This window comes from Adelges cooleyi, unplaced genomic scaffold (assembly GCF_023614345.1).
Source record: "Adelges cooleyi isolate 19-005CV unplaced genomic scaffold, UGA_ACOO_1.1 ACOO_flye_CR_arks_rails_tigmint_CR_PRNA_21, whole genome shotgun sequence".
NCBI lineage: Eukaryota > Metazoa > Arthropoda > Insecta > Hemiptera > Adelgidae > Adelges > Adelges cooleyi.
Window position 1 is genome coordinate 9355103 of NW_026095871.1, and position 21169 is coordinate 9376271.

At 29.8% G+C, this 21169-nt stretch overlaps 1 protein-coding gene across 2 annotated transcripts in view; it reads left to right on the top strand.

The window, feature by feature from the left end:
• Positions 1 to 21169, top strand: part of LOC126834218 (uncharacterized) — a 46672-nt gene that overhangs the window by 9992 nt on the left and 15511 nt on the right. The window contains exons 1-4 of one of the 2 annotated variants that reach the window (XM_050565991.1): positions 1202 to 1274; positions 10202 to 10332; positions 16271 to 16479; positions 18998 to 19133. In XM_050565991.1, coding sequence (XP_050421948.1) covers positions 10257 to 10332; positions 16271 to 16479; positions 18998 to 19133 — 421 coding nt within the window. In that variant the 5' untranslated portion in view covers positions 1202 to 1274; positions 10202 to 10256. Of the gene's footprint in view, positions 1 to 1201; positions 1275 to 10201; positions 10333 to 16270; positions 16480 to 18997; positions 19134 to 21169 lie in introns of those variants that run through there. The other variant, XM_050565990.1, reaches the window with a different exon arrangement.

Consider the following 21169-nt stretch of genomic DNA (forward strand, 5'->3'; position numbering starts at 1 on the left):
ATGCTTCCATAAGCATAAGCTCAATTATAATAAAAATATTAAAAGAGCGAACGATGGATGTCCTTCCAAAGAATATCACCAATTCGAGTTTTCTCAAAGAACACTCAATAATTATCATTCATTAAAAAAATATTAGTTTTATATTTTCTAGACTGAGATAAATCTTATAAATAGTGGAGTACTTTTGATTTCAGAAAATACAGATAAGGCGGTTGTGCACTATATTGGTCGCCTCTTTTGTATACAGACCGCTTATCTGTAAATCAAAAAATCAATGGTATACTTATTATTGGTATATTTTTTGAAATAGTCACACAATTTAAATAAAATGCCATAACCCGACGATTCAGGTTTTAAAGTTGTTGCTGCTTACAATACCATAACGGGATACATCTAAAAGGAGTATATTTCACTACTATTACTATAACTACTATTTTACTAGCTTCTCAGGAAGTGTTCGATTATTTTGATCTGTAAACCTAACCTAACTAAAACCGAAAATAATTGTCACAGCCGGTGTCATAGCCGCGTACCCATAAGTAATACCGACGTTATATAATAATACGGATTACCTATCCTTTGAGAGGATTTACATAAATATACATAACAAATAGGCAGTGGCGTCGTGTAATTAAAACGGCACTTACCGTTAACTCGTTTTCCAAACGGCGCACTCATGCAAAAAGTATTTGCCGTTGAAATGATAAAATATAACAACTTTCAAGTTTAGAGATTTATTTGCGGTATCATTAAAAAGCAATGGCAAAATACTAGACGTGATTTAATTCTCGTGGAAACTTTATGTGAGATCCATCAGGTGCTTGATATGTAGAGTTAGGTACTTAGTTCCTAACGCAGTTAAAGTTGGGTTTAAAAACGGGTAGTATGACACGAATAACTAATATAATAATGATGATATCATTCTATGTCTAAATAGTAAATAATCACATAATAAAACATATTGTGTAAAACGTGAATTGTATACTGTATAATACAAACTAAAGATTATTATCGCTTATAATTATTATTGATGTGTTTTTATTATCTTTTAAAAATCTCTTATTTTCCATATGTCCCATCAAATTTCATCTAATTCCCAGCCCTCGTTAGCTCCTATGCAAGAAAATCCAATATAACTTGATATTTCAAATGGTAGATTTGCAATTACATTTCATTTCATTATGTTTCTGTTTGATCCTCGGTCTCGCCCTTTATACTATACAAGAAGAAAGTACTCTGCTGCGAACAAGGAGGCTGATTTGACTACAGGCCAGGTCGGTTATTAAATTGTCAAGTTTATCCAATTACCATATTTGTTTAAAATATTAATTTATAACTTGTCCGTCTTTACTCAAGTTTTGCTGGAAATTGTTGGATATAAATTGTAATTCTTCAAAGATAAACAACAAAATGTTTTTAAAAATGTCAAAGCTAAAAACTAAACTAAATAATATCATCATTCAATCAAATAAAATAACATCTGAAGGTTGTAGTAGCGGTACCGCAGCGATTGTATGCGAGCGCCATTTTTAATTATTTGATGTGCGGGCTTTCATAATATGTACTTTGGGCTTTACAATAATATTGTAACTAATAGGTTTACAGAAAAGGATTAAACGAATTAAATATAAATATCGTATTAGCTACACATATAGAATTCATTATTTTATTTGCGACACTCGTGCAGTTCTGCAAATTCAATTACAGCATAACGCATTCGACGGTACTTTGGCTGCGACCTGAGTATTTTAATTTTAAAACTTTGTCGAGTTTTTCCATCTGTTTCAAAATAATAACCAAAAAAACAAAAATAAAATAATTATTTGCCCGAGGTTTCGTGACGCGGCGGGTCTAATGATTTATTACGTTGACTAACCCTTTTGGTAAAATTATACGCCGTACATATTCTTATCGATGAAATGTGTCGTTCTAAGCTAGTAAAAAACTAAATGAAACGTTTTTTATTTAATCGGTACGTTATATAACACACACATAATATGCTTATCCGGTTGAAAACCTTTTGGAGTTTTTTTTAAAAAACCCCACGTATCACTAATAGGTTTTATATTGACATAAATAAAAAAAAACCTTTTTTTTTAAATATTATTCCTTAATAACTTTAACATATGCTGTTTAAATACCGATAAAATGACATGCTAGGGGTTCAGGATATTGACCCAAACTTAAAAAAAAACAATGAACATACAATACTAACAATGTAATTCGATCGTAGAGAATGCATAACATGTATACAATAAAAAAAAAAAAATCATTGAACTTTATAATATATTAAAAGACAAAGCAATTAACTATTTTAAGCCCAAACATATTTAATACCTTGATTTTAGTAATACATAGCTACCAATACAAATAAATTTTATCACATTTTTTTAAAAAGTAATTCAACCAATAAAAATCAAATGTCGATATTAGCCTAACGCACTATACTTATAATATAAAAGAAACACAAAATACACCACTCACCTAGTATTAATTATTTCTTATATTTTTAAAATATTATATAGGTATAGGCAACAAGAAAATGGGTCAAAACATTTTTAAAAAAAACTCTTCATATACATTTTAAACGGCATAGATTTTCTCATAAATAGGCTCAACCGTAATACGTTTTGGAGGAAAATTTCAAAGACATTGATAATAGATATGCTGAGTGACAGCTGCAATACAACCGCTTGTAGGAGAAAATGCACTTAAGCTCAGAACGGCATCTGTTCACGTTCGCGGTTCCAACAATAAAAGACTTATATACGTTTTGAAATGTAATGTGCCGAAAGAGCATCTTTTCGCGTGAAATGCAAAACCACAAAAGGTATGTTAGTTGCCTTCTAGTTAAACTTAAACGACATTTGCCTTAACCACAAATCATAGATGATTTGTACACTGTAATATTATTATGATGATATCTTGTTGTTTAGCGGTAGAAATGTTATCGAACATGAGTTCTACCGCATGATAAAAAAGTAATTAAATTAGCTGCAGTTGCTTAGGGAGCAATTTTTTAAAATTCTGACAAAATTACTCGGAGCTTGTAAATAATGGCAAAGTTTAAAAGAAATTAAATTTGATTCCTCGATAATTTTTTGTCTTGTTTCCAGATTCGCATCGAAGAGTTTGATTGTGATGACCCAATTTGCTTCTTCTGTACTGATTTAGACTATGCTTGGTTTGGACTATGTTGGGTTACACTATGTTGGTTTTTTTTTTGACCGTATATACGGGTAGTTTTATATTATTATTAGAAGAATATTCTACAGATTTTTAGACTAAATTGACTTTTTGTCAAAAAATTATAGAATTGAAGAATATTTCTGATCTATCGACCCGCGTCTTTGTAAAGCCATTGCATTCACAGCTCCGGGCCAAAGCAAATAGTTTCAAATGATTAAACACATTTATTTGTTATAGCGTTTGCGCATTGATTCATTTTATTTTTAATGCATATTTATTGATCAATACAAATAATATAATATGGATAAATGCTTTGAATTATGCATGTACCTATTATATTTTTTTACGTATATGAAACAAATTTACATTGGTTTTGTTTGAACACAGTTACTCTAATAATCCTTACATACTATATGGATTTCAAGTGTATTTATTAGGCATTTTATAAAATATGTGTTAAATATAATGATTAAATAAATGAAAAAAGATATCAGAAATTAAGATGGTGTAATATAATTATTTTAAAAAGACTTTGGCAGGAATTTCGAAAACAACTGAGGCCTCTTAAGCATCTTAAAACGTGGTAAACAAGTATAAAATAATACAAGGGACAGAGACCTCTCAGTCTAAGTACAATCTAAGCTGTAATACATAAACAGAAAAGTACTGTGCACGTGTATTGTTCAAATAATAACATGTTTTCGTATTAAACTAAAAAAATATGTAGATTACCTATGTACGAATTTATCGGTTTGAAAATAACAAAAAGCAACAGATATTATTTTACCAGTACAAATTGTATAAAAACTATACCAAATTATTTGGTTTAATATTATACAAAAGCTTCTTAAAAGGATACTGACAAATAAACATGTTTTTATTTAACACCAAAAATATATTTTAAAATTTAAACCATTTAGAAATACATCGGTTTATAAAACCCCAAATATGTATAATATTTTTATGTCTTAGGCTTAACTGGATTTGATATTGTAAAATAAAATTCAACTGAAAACATGTCATAGTTATGAACTTAAGTTACGCCTATATTAAATAATATTGTCCCTGGAATAAACTGTTTATATCGCCCTAAAAAGCCTAACTTATATTCATCATGATCTCAAAACATTTTATTTTTTTACAAGCTCAGAGTCATTTAAGCTATTAGAATATCATACAACTTTCATTTTAATCGAGTTTTTTTAGTAATTAAGAATAGTGTATATTTTGGCTTCGTAACGTTTTCAAATCCTGGCTAAAACAAAATAAAATGTTTTATCAACCAAAATACAAAAATTTACAATTCTTTTGAAATAATTGGTTGTTGTTAATTTATGATACAAGTGGTCATATCTATAATGTTTTTTTGAGAATTGGAAATGAAGTGATTACCGAAGGTTTTTCGTAAAATTGTATAAAAACTAAAGCTTTAAACAAACAAATCACAAGAAAACATTGACTGGTTAATTTAATAATAAAAGAATTAGGTAGGACCAGAATTATCCGTAGTCCGTATCCCATTATACCTATGGGTTGGAAGCTAGTTCAGGATTTTCGTTGTAAAATTATTAACCGTACGCAAGTATGGAATAGTTAAAACCCTTCTGTCTTATTCAATATTATCTGTTATCCACACCCACCATACGCATTGCGCGGCTCAGGATCAGTTATAACAGGTTAATAGTTTTATGGGCTTTGGGGCACTGTTATTATAGAGTATAAGCATAACATTTCTATTTCAATCATCTTTACTACAAACTATGGATCCAATAAGTATTGAAAAATGTATACCGCAGTTTTATAAAATTATTGTCGTGTTACGCGTTTCAGAGTACAGTTAAATTGAGAAATAGTTGTTTTCAATAGAAAATACACAGGTGCAGAGGCCTCTTAATAATGTCAAGGTGAATTTTGTTCGGTTACTTTAAACACGGTCTATGTATTAACTTTTATAGCTTAAAAACTAGAATTAAATTTAAAATGAACTTAAAAGTACAAAACAAAAAAAAAAAAGTACCATCTTTCCCTTGAAGAAAACACATTGGAACATGAGTATGTCTTGTAGCCTTCCCCTTCCAGAAACTAAACTATTAGAAGACGATCATCTCAAATGTTTGATAAGTTATTCGTGTAGGTTTTTATTTTTCCCAAAAAGTTATCTTTAAATAATATTACAATAGCCTTTTCGCAGAGCTTATTATTTTCACAAATGTTGAGAAAATAATTTTTAAAATTGGTTTAGTATTCACAAAATCAGAGCCATTAAAATAATGAAAAAATGGATTATCTGTATAATATGTGTTTTAGAACTCGGGAGATTTTATGTCCAACATTCCCTTCCATACATAACTTATTTTTTTTTTAATATAAAAAAATAATATTCCTTAATATTTAACTAGGGTTACTCCCAGTAGGGAGATACTGTTTAATGATTAATTAAATAGTATTTGGGTTTTGTGCCGGATAAAGGTAATCAGTTGTCATTTACTAAAATTAAGAGTAAGGTTATTAAACATGGTTTAATTAAAGTATGTTTGAAAAGTAATGTGTAGTTATGAGTTTAGTTATGAACGACCCTGTTGAAATTTGAGGTGTTGACAAATTGTGGGCTATATCATTGATAATCATCATTAACAATTTCCGGTATAGGTTTTAAGTGATTTTGATCATTATTTTGGTGCGGGGATGATGTTTTTCTAAGGTTTTGGGTGGTGTACACATTTTTTAAATAATATTACTAATCTGTACAATTAAAATAACAATTACTGGGATAGTTTTCCAATCGAATTTACAATGTGCGGTTATAATGTACCTCAGGAGATAAACTTTTTTTTAAAAAATAAGTCGTTTTAGGATAAATATTTAAATCTATACAAAATTGTTGATCAAGACTTTCTCTTAATTTCCATAAGGTCGATTTTTCTTTTTATTCATTGTGTATTATGTGTATTATCTAAAATTGTATATTAAAATTTGCTCATTGCTCACATACTAATAAACACTTAGAATCATAAATTGATAACACTGTGTTAAGTTAAGTCAGGATGTCGTGTACACCTATTCCTGTCTCAAAAACTGTATGATAAACGGCCCAAAAAAATATATTCTTCAAAATTAAACGCACTAAATAATAGCTATCGTGTTACTCGATGTTATCATCAACATTATTATTAGTTGATACCCAAGTTCAATTACCGACATCGGCAGCGTAGTAGTCGTAAAAAATGCACGAGTTCTCTACCTTAGATATAGGACAATTATTTTTTTTACTTTTAGTGTGGAAGCGGTAAAATACAACAGTCTTTTATATACGGGAAGCGAACGAGGCTCGGTCGAATAGGTGACGTTCGTGTTTATACCACCGTGTCACGGGACGTGTGGGCCATGCTGTGAGTGTAATATGGTGCGAGCCAGGTAAAAAATAGTTGGCAAAAACAACTTTGCCGCCCTCTAAGACTATGGATGTGAAGTCATTAAAATCTAACTGCTATTATGCATTTCGCCGGTCGCGTGCCGCTAAGTATATAGTTTGCACACACTCACGCCGACGTACAGCTAAGCGTATAGGTTGTACTGGTGCACTACGGACCGGCCCATGTGGAAGCAGCAGCTCGAGGCGGTATAGTCGAAACTTGTATAATATGTGAGCAACAAAAAAAGAAAAGAACACGACTAAGGAGGGAAAAAACCTTTTCTCGTGCACGACGCCGTGGTATAGTTCAACGCGGAGTCGGGTAATTTATTGAAGGAATTTTACCTAGTGGTTGGCTCCATCGAATCCGACACCTTATATACTCGGTGGTCCCTGGGCGTGGTTCCGGTGGCCGATGATAAATCGGCTATATATTCAAAATTAAAGCAACGCCAAAAACTATGTATAATTTAGGAACTTTTGAATAGTTTAATATGACTAAGCATATAAGCGCAGTAGTTGCAGATGTCATTAAATATTTGTGGCAATTGGAAAACTAAAAACTATCCTGGTTATGAAAACAAATAAAATATAAATAACTCTATACGACGACATTGTACAAAGTACCTATTTGCATATTGCCAAAACAAATTTACCTTATAAAGATCAAGTTAATAAGATATGAAATGCGGTAGCCCAAGAAGTTGGGACGGATTGGCAAGTTATAGCGCAAGATAGAGAGAAATGGGAGGAGGTAGTTTTGGCGGTAAAGATCGTGAAGCCGGAAAAAAAAAAGATCAAGTTAATAACGTTGAAGCACGGCACGACGGCTCTCTGCTTCTTAAAATACCTCTATCAATGCGATTTTGTCATCAAGAAAACCATATTCTGTTAGCTGTTGACTGTCACCATTCATGTAACTTTTGAATGTTTACTTCGTAAGTCAAAAATATTTTGAAGTATGGAGGCCGGCGAGGGTGTACGTGTAATATATTTTGTCCGTGGATAGGACATTTAACTTCAAAAAGCGTTGAACATTATAAGTGGTTATTGTCAAGAAATATTTTCAGCTCAACTTTCTTGTATTATTAATTTAATAAAATAGAAATATAAACGGGAAAAAGTGTTAGTAAAAAAATATATAATAAAAAATGTGTTAGATGACCAGTAGAATTTCCTTACAATTTATTTTTTACTTACACGAGTAATAATAAAAAGTATCACTAATCAAATTATATTTTGTACTTATTAATGCTAACATAAGAGATACAATTCTACAACACACAAAAAGATGTACAAGTATTTTTGCATTATAAAAAGTTACAGTGTACATAATAGTATGTAGTATAGTTAAATCCTATAAATAATGCTGCGCATGTTAATATAATATTATGTTGTAATTCAGAGGTATTTCACAAAAATAAGTATACATGTAACATGTATACAAGCCCTCTATTTGAACAGCATCGCCAAGTATATTATTACATCTTAGACCATTTTTTAGTCTGTATTGAATACAAAGTCCAACATATACGCTTCTATTTATGTATTCCGATCGTTCAGCAATTTTGTCGCAATACTTATTTCAAAAAATATATATGTATATATGTATTACATGAATAGGTTTATTCGATTGTCGTTTTCTATACCGCTTGAATAGTAACTGTAAGTAAATAATATATAATCGCAAGCTGTATTGAGCTGACACAGTTATTTTGCTACTAATGTATTCAAATCAACACAGAGATTATTGACTTAAAAAAAAGCTAAAAAGTTAGTTATTCTACAAGATTGGATATAAACCCAACTAAAAAGCTTTCATTTAAAATAAAAACATCGTCTGCGACCTTGGCTACCTCAAGACATATTACTATAAGACAACAACTCCCTCAACGAAGAGTAAACGACCCGTCTCAAATCTAATCTATATTTTCTTCGTCGTAAATTATAAGCAAATACAAGTACTATAATCACATCTTTATTCTGATTTTTAAAATTGTATGTAAAAGAAAATTGTTTTATATAACTTGTAAGAACATGCTAGGTTTTAATATAGATTAGACTAGATTATTATGAACTAGTAGATTTGTATAAATAATGTAATATTGTATTATATCCTATTTTTTTCATTGAGAAAGACTTATAATTTTGAAATTATTAAAAGTTCTATTTAAAAATAACTGTTAAATTACAAACTTATTTTTTGGGTACTGTTGAAATTGCATTTATTCGATAAACATCTAAAACTACTACAGTACCTGCTGTTGATATTATACGCGTCTTGGTATTTATTATTTTTCAGCCAATACTAATTATACCCTATCTTGAGGCTGTATAAGGGTTCCGGCAAAGCCAATTTATTTGACACTTGCCGTCCACTCGATACCAAATCGCACAATTTATGACTTGAGTACAAAAAAAATATGTCACACCCACTATAAAATATTATTATGAATAGGGTTTCTACTGTCAGATTCGTACAGAGTGATCAGTTATCGTTAATAACAATAATACATTACCGACTGAGCATATTATAAAATGAGGGCGTATTTAAGTAGTTATTGTTTTAATTAGTTTATTATTCACGGGTATTGTATCTATATAGTTTTACTACTATCGAAGTAATAACAATAACAAACAATGATAATTATAAAAAATCATTTTTTATTATTAGGTAGACGTTTTATCTGATATTTTGTTTAGCTCATTTTAGTCATGAACTTTATTACCTTGTCCTTCGCGATTTGAGACTAAAACGCTTCATTTAGAACTATTTTACATATTTTTTAATTTCTTCGAAAGAAAAAAAACGCAATATCTAAATAAAAATAATACTTCCAAGTATTCTATGTGACCTTTTTCAAAAATGTACATTGCTTATAGCAAAAGTGAAGCCGTAAAAAACGCATAAATATTTTGTTTGCTCATGCATAATATGCAAATAGTTCTGAAAACCTGAGTATGGTAATAATTACAACCAAGAAAGTAGTTGGTTCAAAGACGGCAGAAATATTATTTCAAAATAACCATTACCTTTAAATGATTGTCAAAACAATTTTAGGTAATACGATATTAAATACAAAGTCATAAAATAAATAATTTATCGATCATATTATCTGGTAATTCTCTCAAATAGTTGTATACTAAAAATTATTATTATGTTAGTAAAGAAAAACTGTATCCATAGGCAATAACATGATATTAATACGTGTTTTTAATTGGGCTTTAAGGATACTCGCAACTTAGTTAAAATAACCAACTATACCTTATTATTTTTTATTAACAATTTGCATTTGTGTTTATTATAAATATAAAATATTGCGCAAACTTGCTTTTTTTATATAGTTGGAAACAGTTTCAAATATGTATGGAATATTCTTTAGATATAGTATTATCGATGACAAACCAAACAAATATCAAAATCCCTTTCCCCTAAAAGAGTCGAAAACTTTTCCAACATTTCTTTATTTCACTCGTTGAGTGTTGTTTAAAAATTCCTACAACCCTGTGACTACACCCACCTTACTATAATACGTCCGCGTTTTGTCCCTACCAAATAGTACTGTTTTTCTTAATAAGCGAATTACATGTATTTTGCAGAGCGTAAAATGAACCAACAAAAATGACGAAGATTTTTTAGAACTGAAAAAAGAGAATGAAGAAAAACAAACCCTTCGTATTGCATACGTCGACTTTAGTCGTTTTGTTACTTCTTATCAAGGAACCATATGGTAAGTACCATAATTAAAATAGGTATTTAAAGTTTTTTTTAATGAAATTATTCAACAAACATTTGTAATAGATATAATAACCTTTAATTAAATATACATTTAAAATATGATATAATGTATTATGTGTTTAAAAAACGAAGTTCAGGGTGCCACGCAAAATATTGTTTCCAACATATACCTGTAAAATATTCTTGTGAAGTATATTTGATTTACTGACCAAAACGATTTTCAAACTTTTTTATTGAAGCTGAATGATTCATTAACACTTGATTTATAAATATTAATTTATGTATCTGATATATTAATCGAATGTAATACATATTTTGTTAAATTAAATTTAAAAAAAACTTTCGAGTAAACACTATAATGAATTTTGATAATTTATTAATAATAAAAATATATTTACTTTACCCTCCATTTGCAGGGGGGGAGGGTGAAATTAAGTTCTCTCGTTAGTTTTTGACAGTTGTTCAGTGGCTGTGTTGGAGTTGTTTTGATTAATATTGCTGTAAATACAGTGTGTAAAAATTTAAACTTTTTCTCGATTTTTAACGGTGTCAGCGGTAGACTTTTTCAACTTTTATCCTTTGCCCTTTAAATTACCGAGAGCGTGGTGTAACATTGTTGAAACCAAAATTATCTAGTAGCTTGGCGTCGAGTCCAAAGTAAAGTAACGAAAAATAAGAATGCTAAGATTAGATTTTAGCGAGAGCGTATAAAGGTAGTTTGAAGTGAAACTTCGGCCTCGCGCTTCCCAATATATATATATGGGAATAACTAAAATAGGCTAACATGGTTTTGAGCATTTATATGAAAGGAAAATATATACTATAAAAGAAGATTTAGCATACCCACGAAATTGGGTAAAATGTAGGGTCAAATGAAAGTACTCGCAATGCGCCAAAAAAGATTGTAAAAAAGTGTACAGGAGAGGATTATGAAACGACCATTGTCATGTAACTGAATCTATACTATAAATAGTACTTCAGGCGCAAAAAAGATATACCCAAAATGTTGACAGACAATACAGATATTTCATATGAACATATAATAAATAATTGCATAATATATATTGCAATATTGTTTGATTAAATATAAGTACAATGTATAGAGAAAAATAAAATGTTCGAATTAATTTAAATAGTTCGAACTAGTAATTTCGAGTAATAGCTTAGCAAAACACCCTAGTATTCCACGCACGTTTCAATGGTACGTATGTTGAATTCCAAGCGGTCAACTGAAATGTTATCAATTATCCGTATGGGTGTAAAATGTGCACATAGGCTTTCGCTGACAAATGCCAGGAAATTGTATGTGTAAATATCATTGATAGATGAACTATGAACATACGTGTAGAATAATAATAATCAAAGCAAAAATAAAACGTTCATACTTAATATAATTATTTTATTTTTCTAAACATAAACAATAAATAAGAAAACGATGATTACGAGGACTAAATATCGTAAAAAATGATGAGACTAGTTTTGATTTCAACAGTCAAAAGCCAGTATTTAATAGTGTTTGAAGCGTTCAAAACACGTTGGAAATATCAAGACGTCATGTTTTGTTGTTATTGATTTATTTCATTGTTTTATTGTAATAATAATAATATATTTAACGTCCTGAAGACAATAATGTAGCAAACATATCAAATTATAAATGGTATCGTACAAAATAGTATACAAAGGTAATACTAAATATTACTAAATAAAATATCGGTTCTTAATAATAATTGTTAACATACACTCAGACATATACTATTGTAAGATGTTAAGTATGAAACTTGGAGTAATAATAACATAAGTTTGTACTTTAATATTACTAACATTACTTTCTTGATATTAAAGAACGTAAACAAAATTGAAGTGCATATTACAATGCACAATTTATAGTGATTGCATTATATGATGATTTTGCAATTAACTTATTACATGTAAGTACACTTGAAAGTATAATGATAATAGAATGCTTATGCACCAACAATACATACTCTTAGTCGACAAACATCATGTTTTGATTTTATATATAACTGTCCATTCAGAGTTTTTTAGAAAAATGCTTAAAAATTCTATTATTATATTACAGGTTCTATTGCACGTTCTCGTTGAGTGTATAGCTTGTTAAAATACAAAATGAACTCCATTATAATGGCCGTCGTATATTAACATAACTAACATTGTACACTTATGTAAGTTTACCATGGTAGAGTACCATTTAAAACTAATTATGCGATGTCTTGAGAAGTATACGTTTATTTAATCACAAGTACCTACTATTTTGTCATTAAATAATTTCCATTTACAATGTACGCTGCTAGTGTGTTATTATTTTTTCATGAACACATTATGCCCGTATCATAATGTATGTATATTGTATATTATTATACATATTAAGGTACATTTGAAGTTTAAGAGCCAACGCTAAACAAAAGGAGTATCCCGTTCAATGTAAAAATTTAATAATGTTTAAGTTGTTAACAATTGAAAACAAATTATAATTATTTCGGTTTTAAAAGTAGATATCTTATTGTTTTCTACTTCCTTCGAAACTGGTCTCAAAAATTATGATTTTTTTTAAACATAATAGTAAGTAAAGCTAATCAATGGAAAAGGAAATCCAACGTAAATCAGTGAATTCCAAGTGAATCCGCTATAATTGCGTAAGATGGAACTTATCAGAAATACATTTTAATATGACAATTGATTAAAATAATCTACTATATAACTAGACAAAAATGCTAATTTTAGTCGGCTTTTTTAAGTTTTTCATCTATTTCTATTTTAAAAAATTAAGATTTCGCTACAATAAATTTGCTTTACTTAAAGTTATTTTGATTTTGGCATTATGAACAAGGTAAAGCATACATTTCTGCGAAATATATTGAAAACGAGAAATGAAAAACTAAATAGGTATTCAAGATTCAACTAAATTATCTGTGCACGTTAAGGCAAAGAAAAAATACATCTCAGTGTGTCTTTAAAACCAAATTTGACTATTCACTCTATTCTTAACATTTTACTAATATATTATCGTCTATGCCAAATATTGCTGCTGAATATTTTACCAATGCGATTTATAATACAATTTTCGAATAAACAGCCTAAATCACGTTCTAATACAATAGAATACATTATTATGTAGGTTAGCAAATAAACGAAGTCCTAAATAAATACAATTTCTTCTTGCCGCTGAACATTCTATAATTTGTTTTTATAATTATTGACACAGAGTTGGGAATTAAACCCCGACATAATATTTTATAATTTAATAAAAAATTACTGCACTCTAAGAAATTGGACTTTTGTGGTCTAACAAAAGAAGGAATTTTGAAAATAAAAAATATTTTTATTTAAACCTCAGGCGCCAGTTTCAAACAGCGAGTTTTCTAAAACTGACTAAATTAAATCATTCTCTTGACCTTAAATCAGCCAATATAATAAGCGATTTAGTTAAAGAAATTAAAATTAATAATTATTAATTTTTTTGTAAGTATGAAATTCTAACGCCTTTTTAAGAAAATAAAAAAAAAAGATTTAATACACAAAAATCTAAAAATAATTAAATGTATAAAGAAAAAGTTTCACACAACTTCTAAATCTCTTATGTTTAGGTATCTTAATAATACACATTTTTCTTAATATAAAAATCGGATGTTTAGTTTATCTGACTTATTCTAGTAATATCCAAAAAAATTTTTTTTAACATGGATTAAGATTTTCACATTATTTAGAAAATCAGTTTTTATACAAATTTACCTTTATCATTACTGGCTGTTTGTGAAAATCAGTTGAAAGGTTAAAACGTTATCTATTAATGGGCAATATTTATCAAAAAAATGTTTTTAAACTCATCGACTTATATCAGCTCTAGTGTGTAAATTTCAAGCTAAAACGAAGACCCGTCACTTCTGTTTAGATTTTTGTATTTTTTCTTATCTAGAATGTGTATGTAATTTTGAATTTCTGTTCATTTTAGTATATTATAATTATATACTATTTATATTATTGCTTGTCGCTGTAAACTACTAAGTACATTATAAATATTGGGTTAGTCCCTTATTTAAATAAATAAATATTATAAGCAGCGGTTTAGTTAACTAAACATATAAATGAAATTTAAATCAACACACGCATATCGCAACTTAGTTATAAATCATTTCCTTTGCGAATATATATTCCTAGCACACTCATTAAGGGTTCTCTTAGCGTTTGTGTTCTACTATCGAGAAAATCATTTGCAAATACGCTCACCCGTTTTATTTATCGCGTAATAAATTATTTACCTCTGTAATTATTTATGCAGCGCAATACGTGGAACACCTAGGGATTAAAATAAAATCATTACCATGTAATGAGCAAAATATTCAAAGTATAATATAAAATAATACTATGAGTAATGGGGTTTAATTATTATTTTCATATTGAAAAACCTTTCGAGACGCACTAGTTTTAATACTAACAAATAGGTTTATAATCATTATTAAACAACTAGAAAGAATTATTAAATGGGTCGTTTATTGTAAAAGTGGTGTAACTCCAAATGTTTAAAATATACATTTTGTTGCTTAATGCACAAATAAATAAAAAGTAGCAAATACTGAATACTTGAATTGGTTTTCCTACACAATAAGCTCGTTATTTCAAAATTCCATTACAAGGAGATAATTCACTTTTTACAATGAACAACACGTACCTATATTATTATTTAAACTTTCTCTTTTTACTAAAAATTATCTTAGCTATCTCGGATCAGGTTTAAAAAATTGTGATCTATTTTTTTTAAATACGAGTGAAAATATTTTAAAAAATGTCTATATTATAAAAATGTTTTCACGACGATTTTACTATAATTTAGAAATATTATTTCTATATTTGCTTTCTGGAAAAGTTATCCCCAAAGTCAAAACGTTATTCACGCAGATTATGTTAATATAGGCCGATTTATGACTCCCAAATAACGTTTAATAGACTTGTGTTTATTAACGTTGCTTTTGGACAGATACAAATCTTAAACATTTTCATCTCTAACGGATTGCTCTTTACACCGAGTTTTAGAGGTACATAAGTCCTACTCCCTAACCGTACGGCTTTCCTTAAACAATATTAAGTTCCCAAAGATTAAAATCAATATTAACTCAAAGTTTTCACATTCCACCCGTTTAGTAGACCATGTTGATTTTGTCAGTACAAATTTTCTAAATCCCAGGTAACTTTGAAATTATTTATAATATTTATTACCATCCATTTTTGACATCAGTTTTAATTAACATATACGTTAATCGTGTCACTGATATGACATCTATGCATTCCATTATTCTGTACTATGAAACTTAATAGGCTTTAATAATTTCGTTTACCCGATAAGAAAAAAATCATCTAGAATAAATTAATTTTCTTGTAAACGTAACAAGTTTTTTTAACATTTCAAAAGACGGATAATACTAGAATAGAATAAATTAATATCAATTCGGAGTAACTCTTCACCAAAACCATTCACCATTTACAATATCCAAAAACTTAATTAATTGTTCTAGAAACATAGAAACAGAGCAATTATGCAAATTTTAGTATTTGTATTGTTGTTGCGCTGGGCACTTGATTCCTATATCATATTTTCTGATTACTTATAAATCAATGTACTTCTTAATACACTCATAATAGGTGATTTAAAAAATTATAACTGTGAACTAATCAATTTGGGTTACTTTCTTAAAAATTCATTAATAGTCAGATTCCTAAAACTAACATAAGTATGTTTGAAGTGATTGGAAAATGAAAGTAAATTTCTTTTCTATCTCCAAAATGTGTGCTTTATTGATTTTATTTCTAAAATTATGAATAATAAATAATGTATTTGAACGAAAAAATATTATTTCCATGATACTCTTTAAAACATTTTCTGGCGACTTACATTAGGTTTTTATTTTGTTGAACAGACTTTGGCGAAGCTGTTAAAATGCTTGGAGTCAAAGTGCCTGCTTACATATTCATGGGCGATTCGGTGCAACTGTTTTGTAATTATGACATGCAAATGGACAAACTCTACTCAGTCACATGGTACAAAGACAACGAAGAGTTTTACCGGTTTGTTCCATCATCTAAGCACCTCAAACACAGTTACAACATGGACGGCATCACCGTAGATGTAAGTTGAATGAATGTTGAGCAAGGTTCAACCAAATTACACTTATACAGAAGGCATATTTTAATTTCTTACAAATATTATTACGGGTTTTATAATATTATGTTGAACAAAAATTAGAGTAGAATTTTTCACGATATACTAAATTACAAATTATACATTCAAAATCGTATTACCTTATCAACTTCACACCGAAGCTAATAAATGGTTACTTAGCTGAGTTACTTAACTTTAACACATGTACTCTGATACGTCCAACCCTGTTTATGCATTGTATATCTAAAAATATTATAACCCATTATATTATGTTTACATACCCTCACTATTTACTGGCTTATTATTCATTTTCCACTGTCAATGGTCATATGTGCACAAGTAAATCCAACCAGAATTGCCGACAGTGATATTTTTATAGTGAATAATGATTACACTAATGATCGGTTAACGCGATTCTCTTGCCGTTTGTACATTAGAAATACACGCATTGGCTTCGACTAGACTCGCCTACTAATAATACTTACCTTTAATGGGACTCGTAAACAACTTGGACTACTCCAAATGGACTCTAAATCTGATCTATAGGCGCACGCTGAAGAATGTTTTTTTTTCTCTAACATGCTGAAAGATAAATTACTTGTGAATTTTTTTCCCCGTGAACAGAAAGCGGAGAACGCCTTTAAGCTCATTTATAGTATTAAGTGCATTTCAAAATGACGAAACGAATACGTCCACTCGAGGAGGAATTCCCACGCGAGTTACACGTTACAAACAAATACCATTTTGATTGTATTTTTTTTTTGTTTATACGAGACAACAGTAATAACGTGTACAAATTATAAATTGAACTACTAATGGAAATTCATTTCGCACCGATCGTTATATCATATCTGTCGAAGAGAAAATATAATCCTATGCTTTGAAGTTATTCCATGGAAATATGAAACTCTATCAAAATTAGAGTTATTGAAATAAATATATTATGTCTATACCTTCCATGAATTGTGAAATACTAACTTGCATAAACAATATAATATGTATACTAAATATATAATGCTGGTACATGATAATGTGTCATATACCAGTATGATGTATCACCATTAGCTGGTGCATTATTATAACTCAACATTGCTCAAATGGATTTTAAATTATTTTATAACGAGACCTATGGATTTCATCGATGCAGAGCTTTGAATTTACCCAGATTGTTCAGTAAAACAGTAAACATTTCTGTTGGATCAAATTCACAAACAGAATAATTATTTGATGACTAATAACTTTGATACATAATATGGCTGAATATGTTTGTAACGTGGGTTTGTTTGTAAGAAAAAGTGTTTACGTTGTGTCAACGTTTTCGTCAAAGGTTTTCGCGATGAACCACGTTAAACGTGGTAAAATATAATGTGCTATGATATACTTGTTGTCTCGATCACTTTCAACCATAACTTAGCCGGCACGTATAGCGAAGGCGATGTTAGTCGTTATAATGGAAACAATGACAGGAGGATTCGCACGAGCAATGGAATATTTGAAAACATTGGCACCATCACCTCACAGCTAAAATTATTACTCATACCCTTCAGCTCCGTTTCCAGTCATGTCTGCTGTTAGTGACAATGGTTAATGTGATTTTTGATCGCGATAAAGTACCGATCAGTTACTGCACTTGATTGATGCACAACCAAATCACTGTACACCCAAAATCCCCCACCTCCATATTGAAAACAATCATTTCTTTGCAAAAATGTGTTTACAACTATACATAACGATCTATCCAAACAGTAGCTTGGATGTAATGCTAGGTACAAGTATTGAGATCATGGTTGGTTGGCTTAATATGGCCACCATACTGAGCGCCTAACTGAAGGGGCGGGAGTGCGAGGTCTTAAGAGGTTTAAATTGACAAACAAAATGTAGAATTACGCAAATAATCTAATCCAGATATATATTAAGCCTTGAATTTCATATTGTTCCTCAAGACAATGAAGATACTTCTGATAAACAATTTCAACGTTTAAACCTTTACACTATGTATTATTTAATCGCTGTTGGAAATGGGAAGAAGCAACAACCGTCAGATGTTTTGTGTGACAAAAAAACTGTGGTTAAAAGAAAAAAATACAGTATATAAAATTCTTTTGAATCTGGCAAAGATGAATGGAAATAGCCGAAATGAAAATGTGACGGTCGAGTAATCACGAAAAAAATAAATATGAATCTGCTAAAGTTATAAACCTAAAAAAAACCGCATAAAAAAACCTTTCACCGAAAATAATTCGTTTGGGGGTAGCATAATACAACTTAGGCACTAGATAGTTCCTCATCATATAATGCGTTACAAAGGTTATTTTTTTTATATTAAATTATTATGCTGTAGTGTATTTTTATGGTAATATGTCAATCGCATACAACTAAGTAAACAAATGTCGTTATTAAGCAAATGGAATATTCGGTATAGCTATTTCGTTTTATTGATGTCAATAGTCTGTTAATTATGTAAAGTTTTTTTTTTTTTTAATAGCATGCTCATTCGGATAGCAAAAAAGTTACACTGCGCTATGCCAATTTATTGATGAATGGTGAATACAAATGCGAAGTGTCCGCAGAAGCGCCATTTTTCACCACAGTACACGCCGAGTCGAAAATGGCCATCGTAAGTAAGTAACTATCGAATACCATAATATTTAATCATATTTCCTGCTAAAGTACAACAAACATACCTGACAACGGCAACTCAATTATTCATGAAGTACTTTCAATAATTTTGTTTGCCCTTCACTTAGCTATTTTCGTGTGGACTTCGATGAAAATAAATTTATTGTAAATCAATTATAGCCGTACTACTTGTTAAAGTTGGACGCTGTACAGCGTACGCGATTGGCATTTTCATAAAATGATGTCCGACGCAATAATTCTAAAAAAAAAATTATGCTTAACTTACTCTTAACTTTTGTCAAACACACACACACACAAATTAAAATAATGTCATTTAAATGACAACCGTTTTGCAACTATTATTATAAGAAACGTTGACCGTTTGAAAAAAAAGGAAAATCTTACATAATGTAAATCAGTACACAACTTTTAGAGCCAGTGAGAAGTGGATAGCTGATATTACTTTCCCTTGAAAGTTGCTTGCCCAGAAAACAATACGGTCAGTCAAAGCCAAGAACAACAACACGACCGTGTAGACCCAAACTTGACCACTAAGTCCTTATTGAATAATGTGTATATTTTGTAATTTCACATACTTATAAACTTGCAAGATTTTGAATAACTTTAAAATATGTGTAGAAATTACGAAACGAACACTTAAACTATTTAAACTTTTAATTTCCACATTAAAACTCATGAAAACTTCATGGTAAAGTAATTATATTCAATATCAACTTGTATTTAACAGCTATGTTATAGAATATATTATTTTATGACATCTTAAAAGAAAAAAAATACTTAGCTACATGAATAATAATGGCTAAAAGAACGTTTTTGGGGATTACTCGCATTTTTGAGATCTCACATCTAGTGTTTATAATAAATATCCAAAATTGTAGACACATTTATTGGACTTATATATTAATAAGGATTTCGTTGGATCAACGAAGATTATTTTTTCAGATTGACTGGAGGATTAGGCGCGGTGATCCCAGTAAAATCTGCGAAGCGTTTAAATCGTTAAATAACTAGCTTGTAGTATAATATTCATATTATATTAACAATATTAGACCGCACCACGGGCGAACGCGGGTACTAATTATTTTAATCTATACATACATACATACATACTGGCGTAGGTAGGTAGGTAGACATATCTAATGGAAATCCTAGTGGTTTATAATGTACACTGGCGGTAACCGGTGGGAAAACGGGAGCGTTGCAAACACTGCGAGAAATCTGTGTTCATCAGTGTCTCTCTTCAAAGAAATCCTCATCGGTGTGACCGTTAATATTAATTACCCACGTTTTAGTATCTCGGGCACTGCAACCTGTCTTGGGCGGATTTGGTACATAGTTTACATACATTACACATATTACATTACACGTGTCGTCTTGGATATAATATGTTTCGTCGACAACGACACCTCCTCGCTTATTACTATTACAGTTGATGATCTGGAAAAACGGCCACCGACTTGTATGTATATTTGCTAAAAATTATATAATATATTAAACATTATACCAGCCATACCTACATATAACTCGACACTGCGCTAAATACGTTGATTCGGGCCGGCCGATTATTTTAATAGTCTATTCACGTGCAATACGATATTAATAACACCACGACTATTATTATGAAAAAACACGTTTGCTCACACCTAAGCGAAACCCGTAAAATATACACCCCGTCTAAATTATAATATTATATATTATATGTGTACACAGTGTGTGTGTGTGTATCTAAGTTGTATAATATGCCCCACACATGGTGCCCTCCATTTTGCAGCGGTTTCGCTATATTTTATCCATGCATTTTTAATGTTTTAAGTTATAGGGTACGTCATTGGGGTAATAGTAGTGTGCATAAAAACATATATATACATATATATATATTTATATTGAAAACATGTCGTGTAAAAAAACATTATTTTAATGTGTGTACGGTATAACCCCAAAACATGAAGCCTATACGTCTCGTACAGTGTTAAAAATTATCTAGATAAATTTATTTAGACATGCTATCTTGTTACAT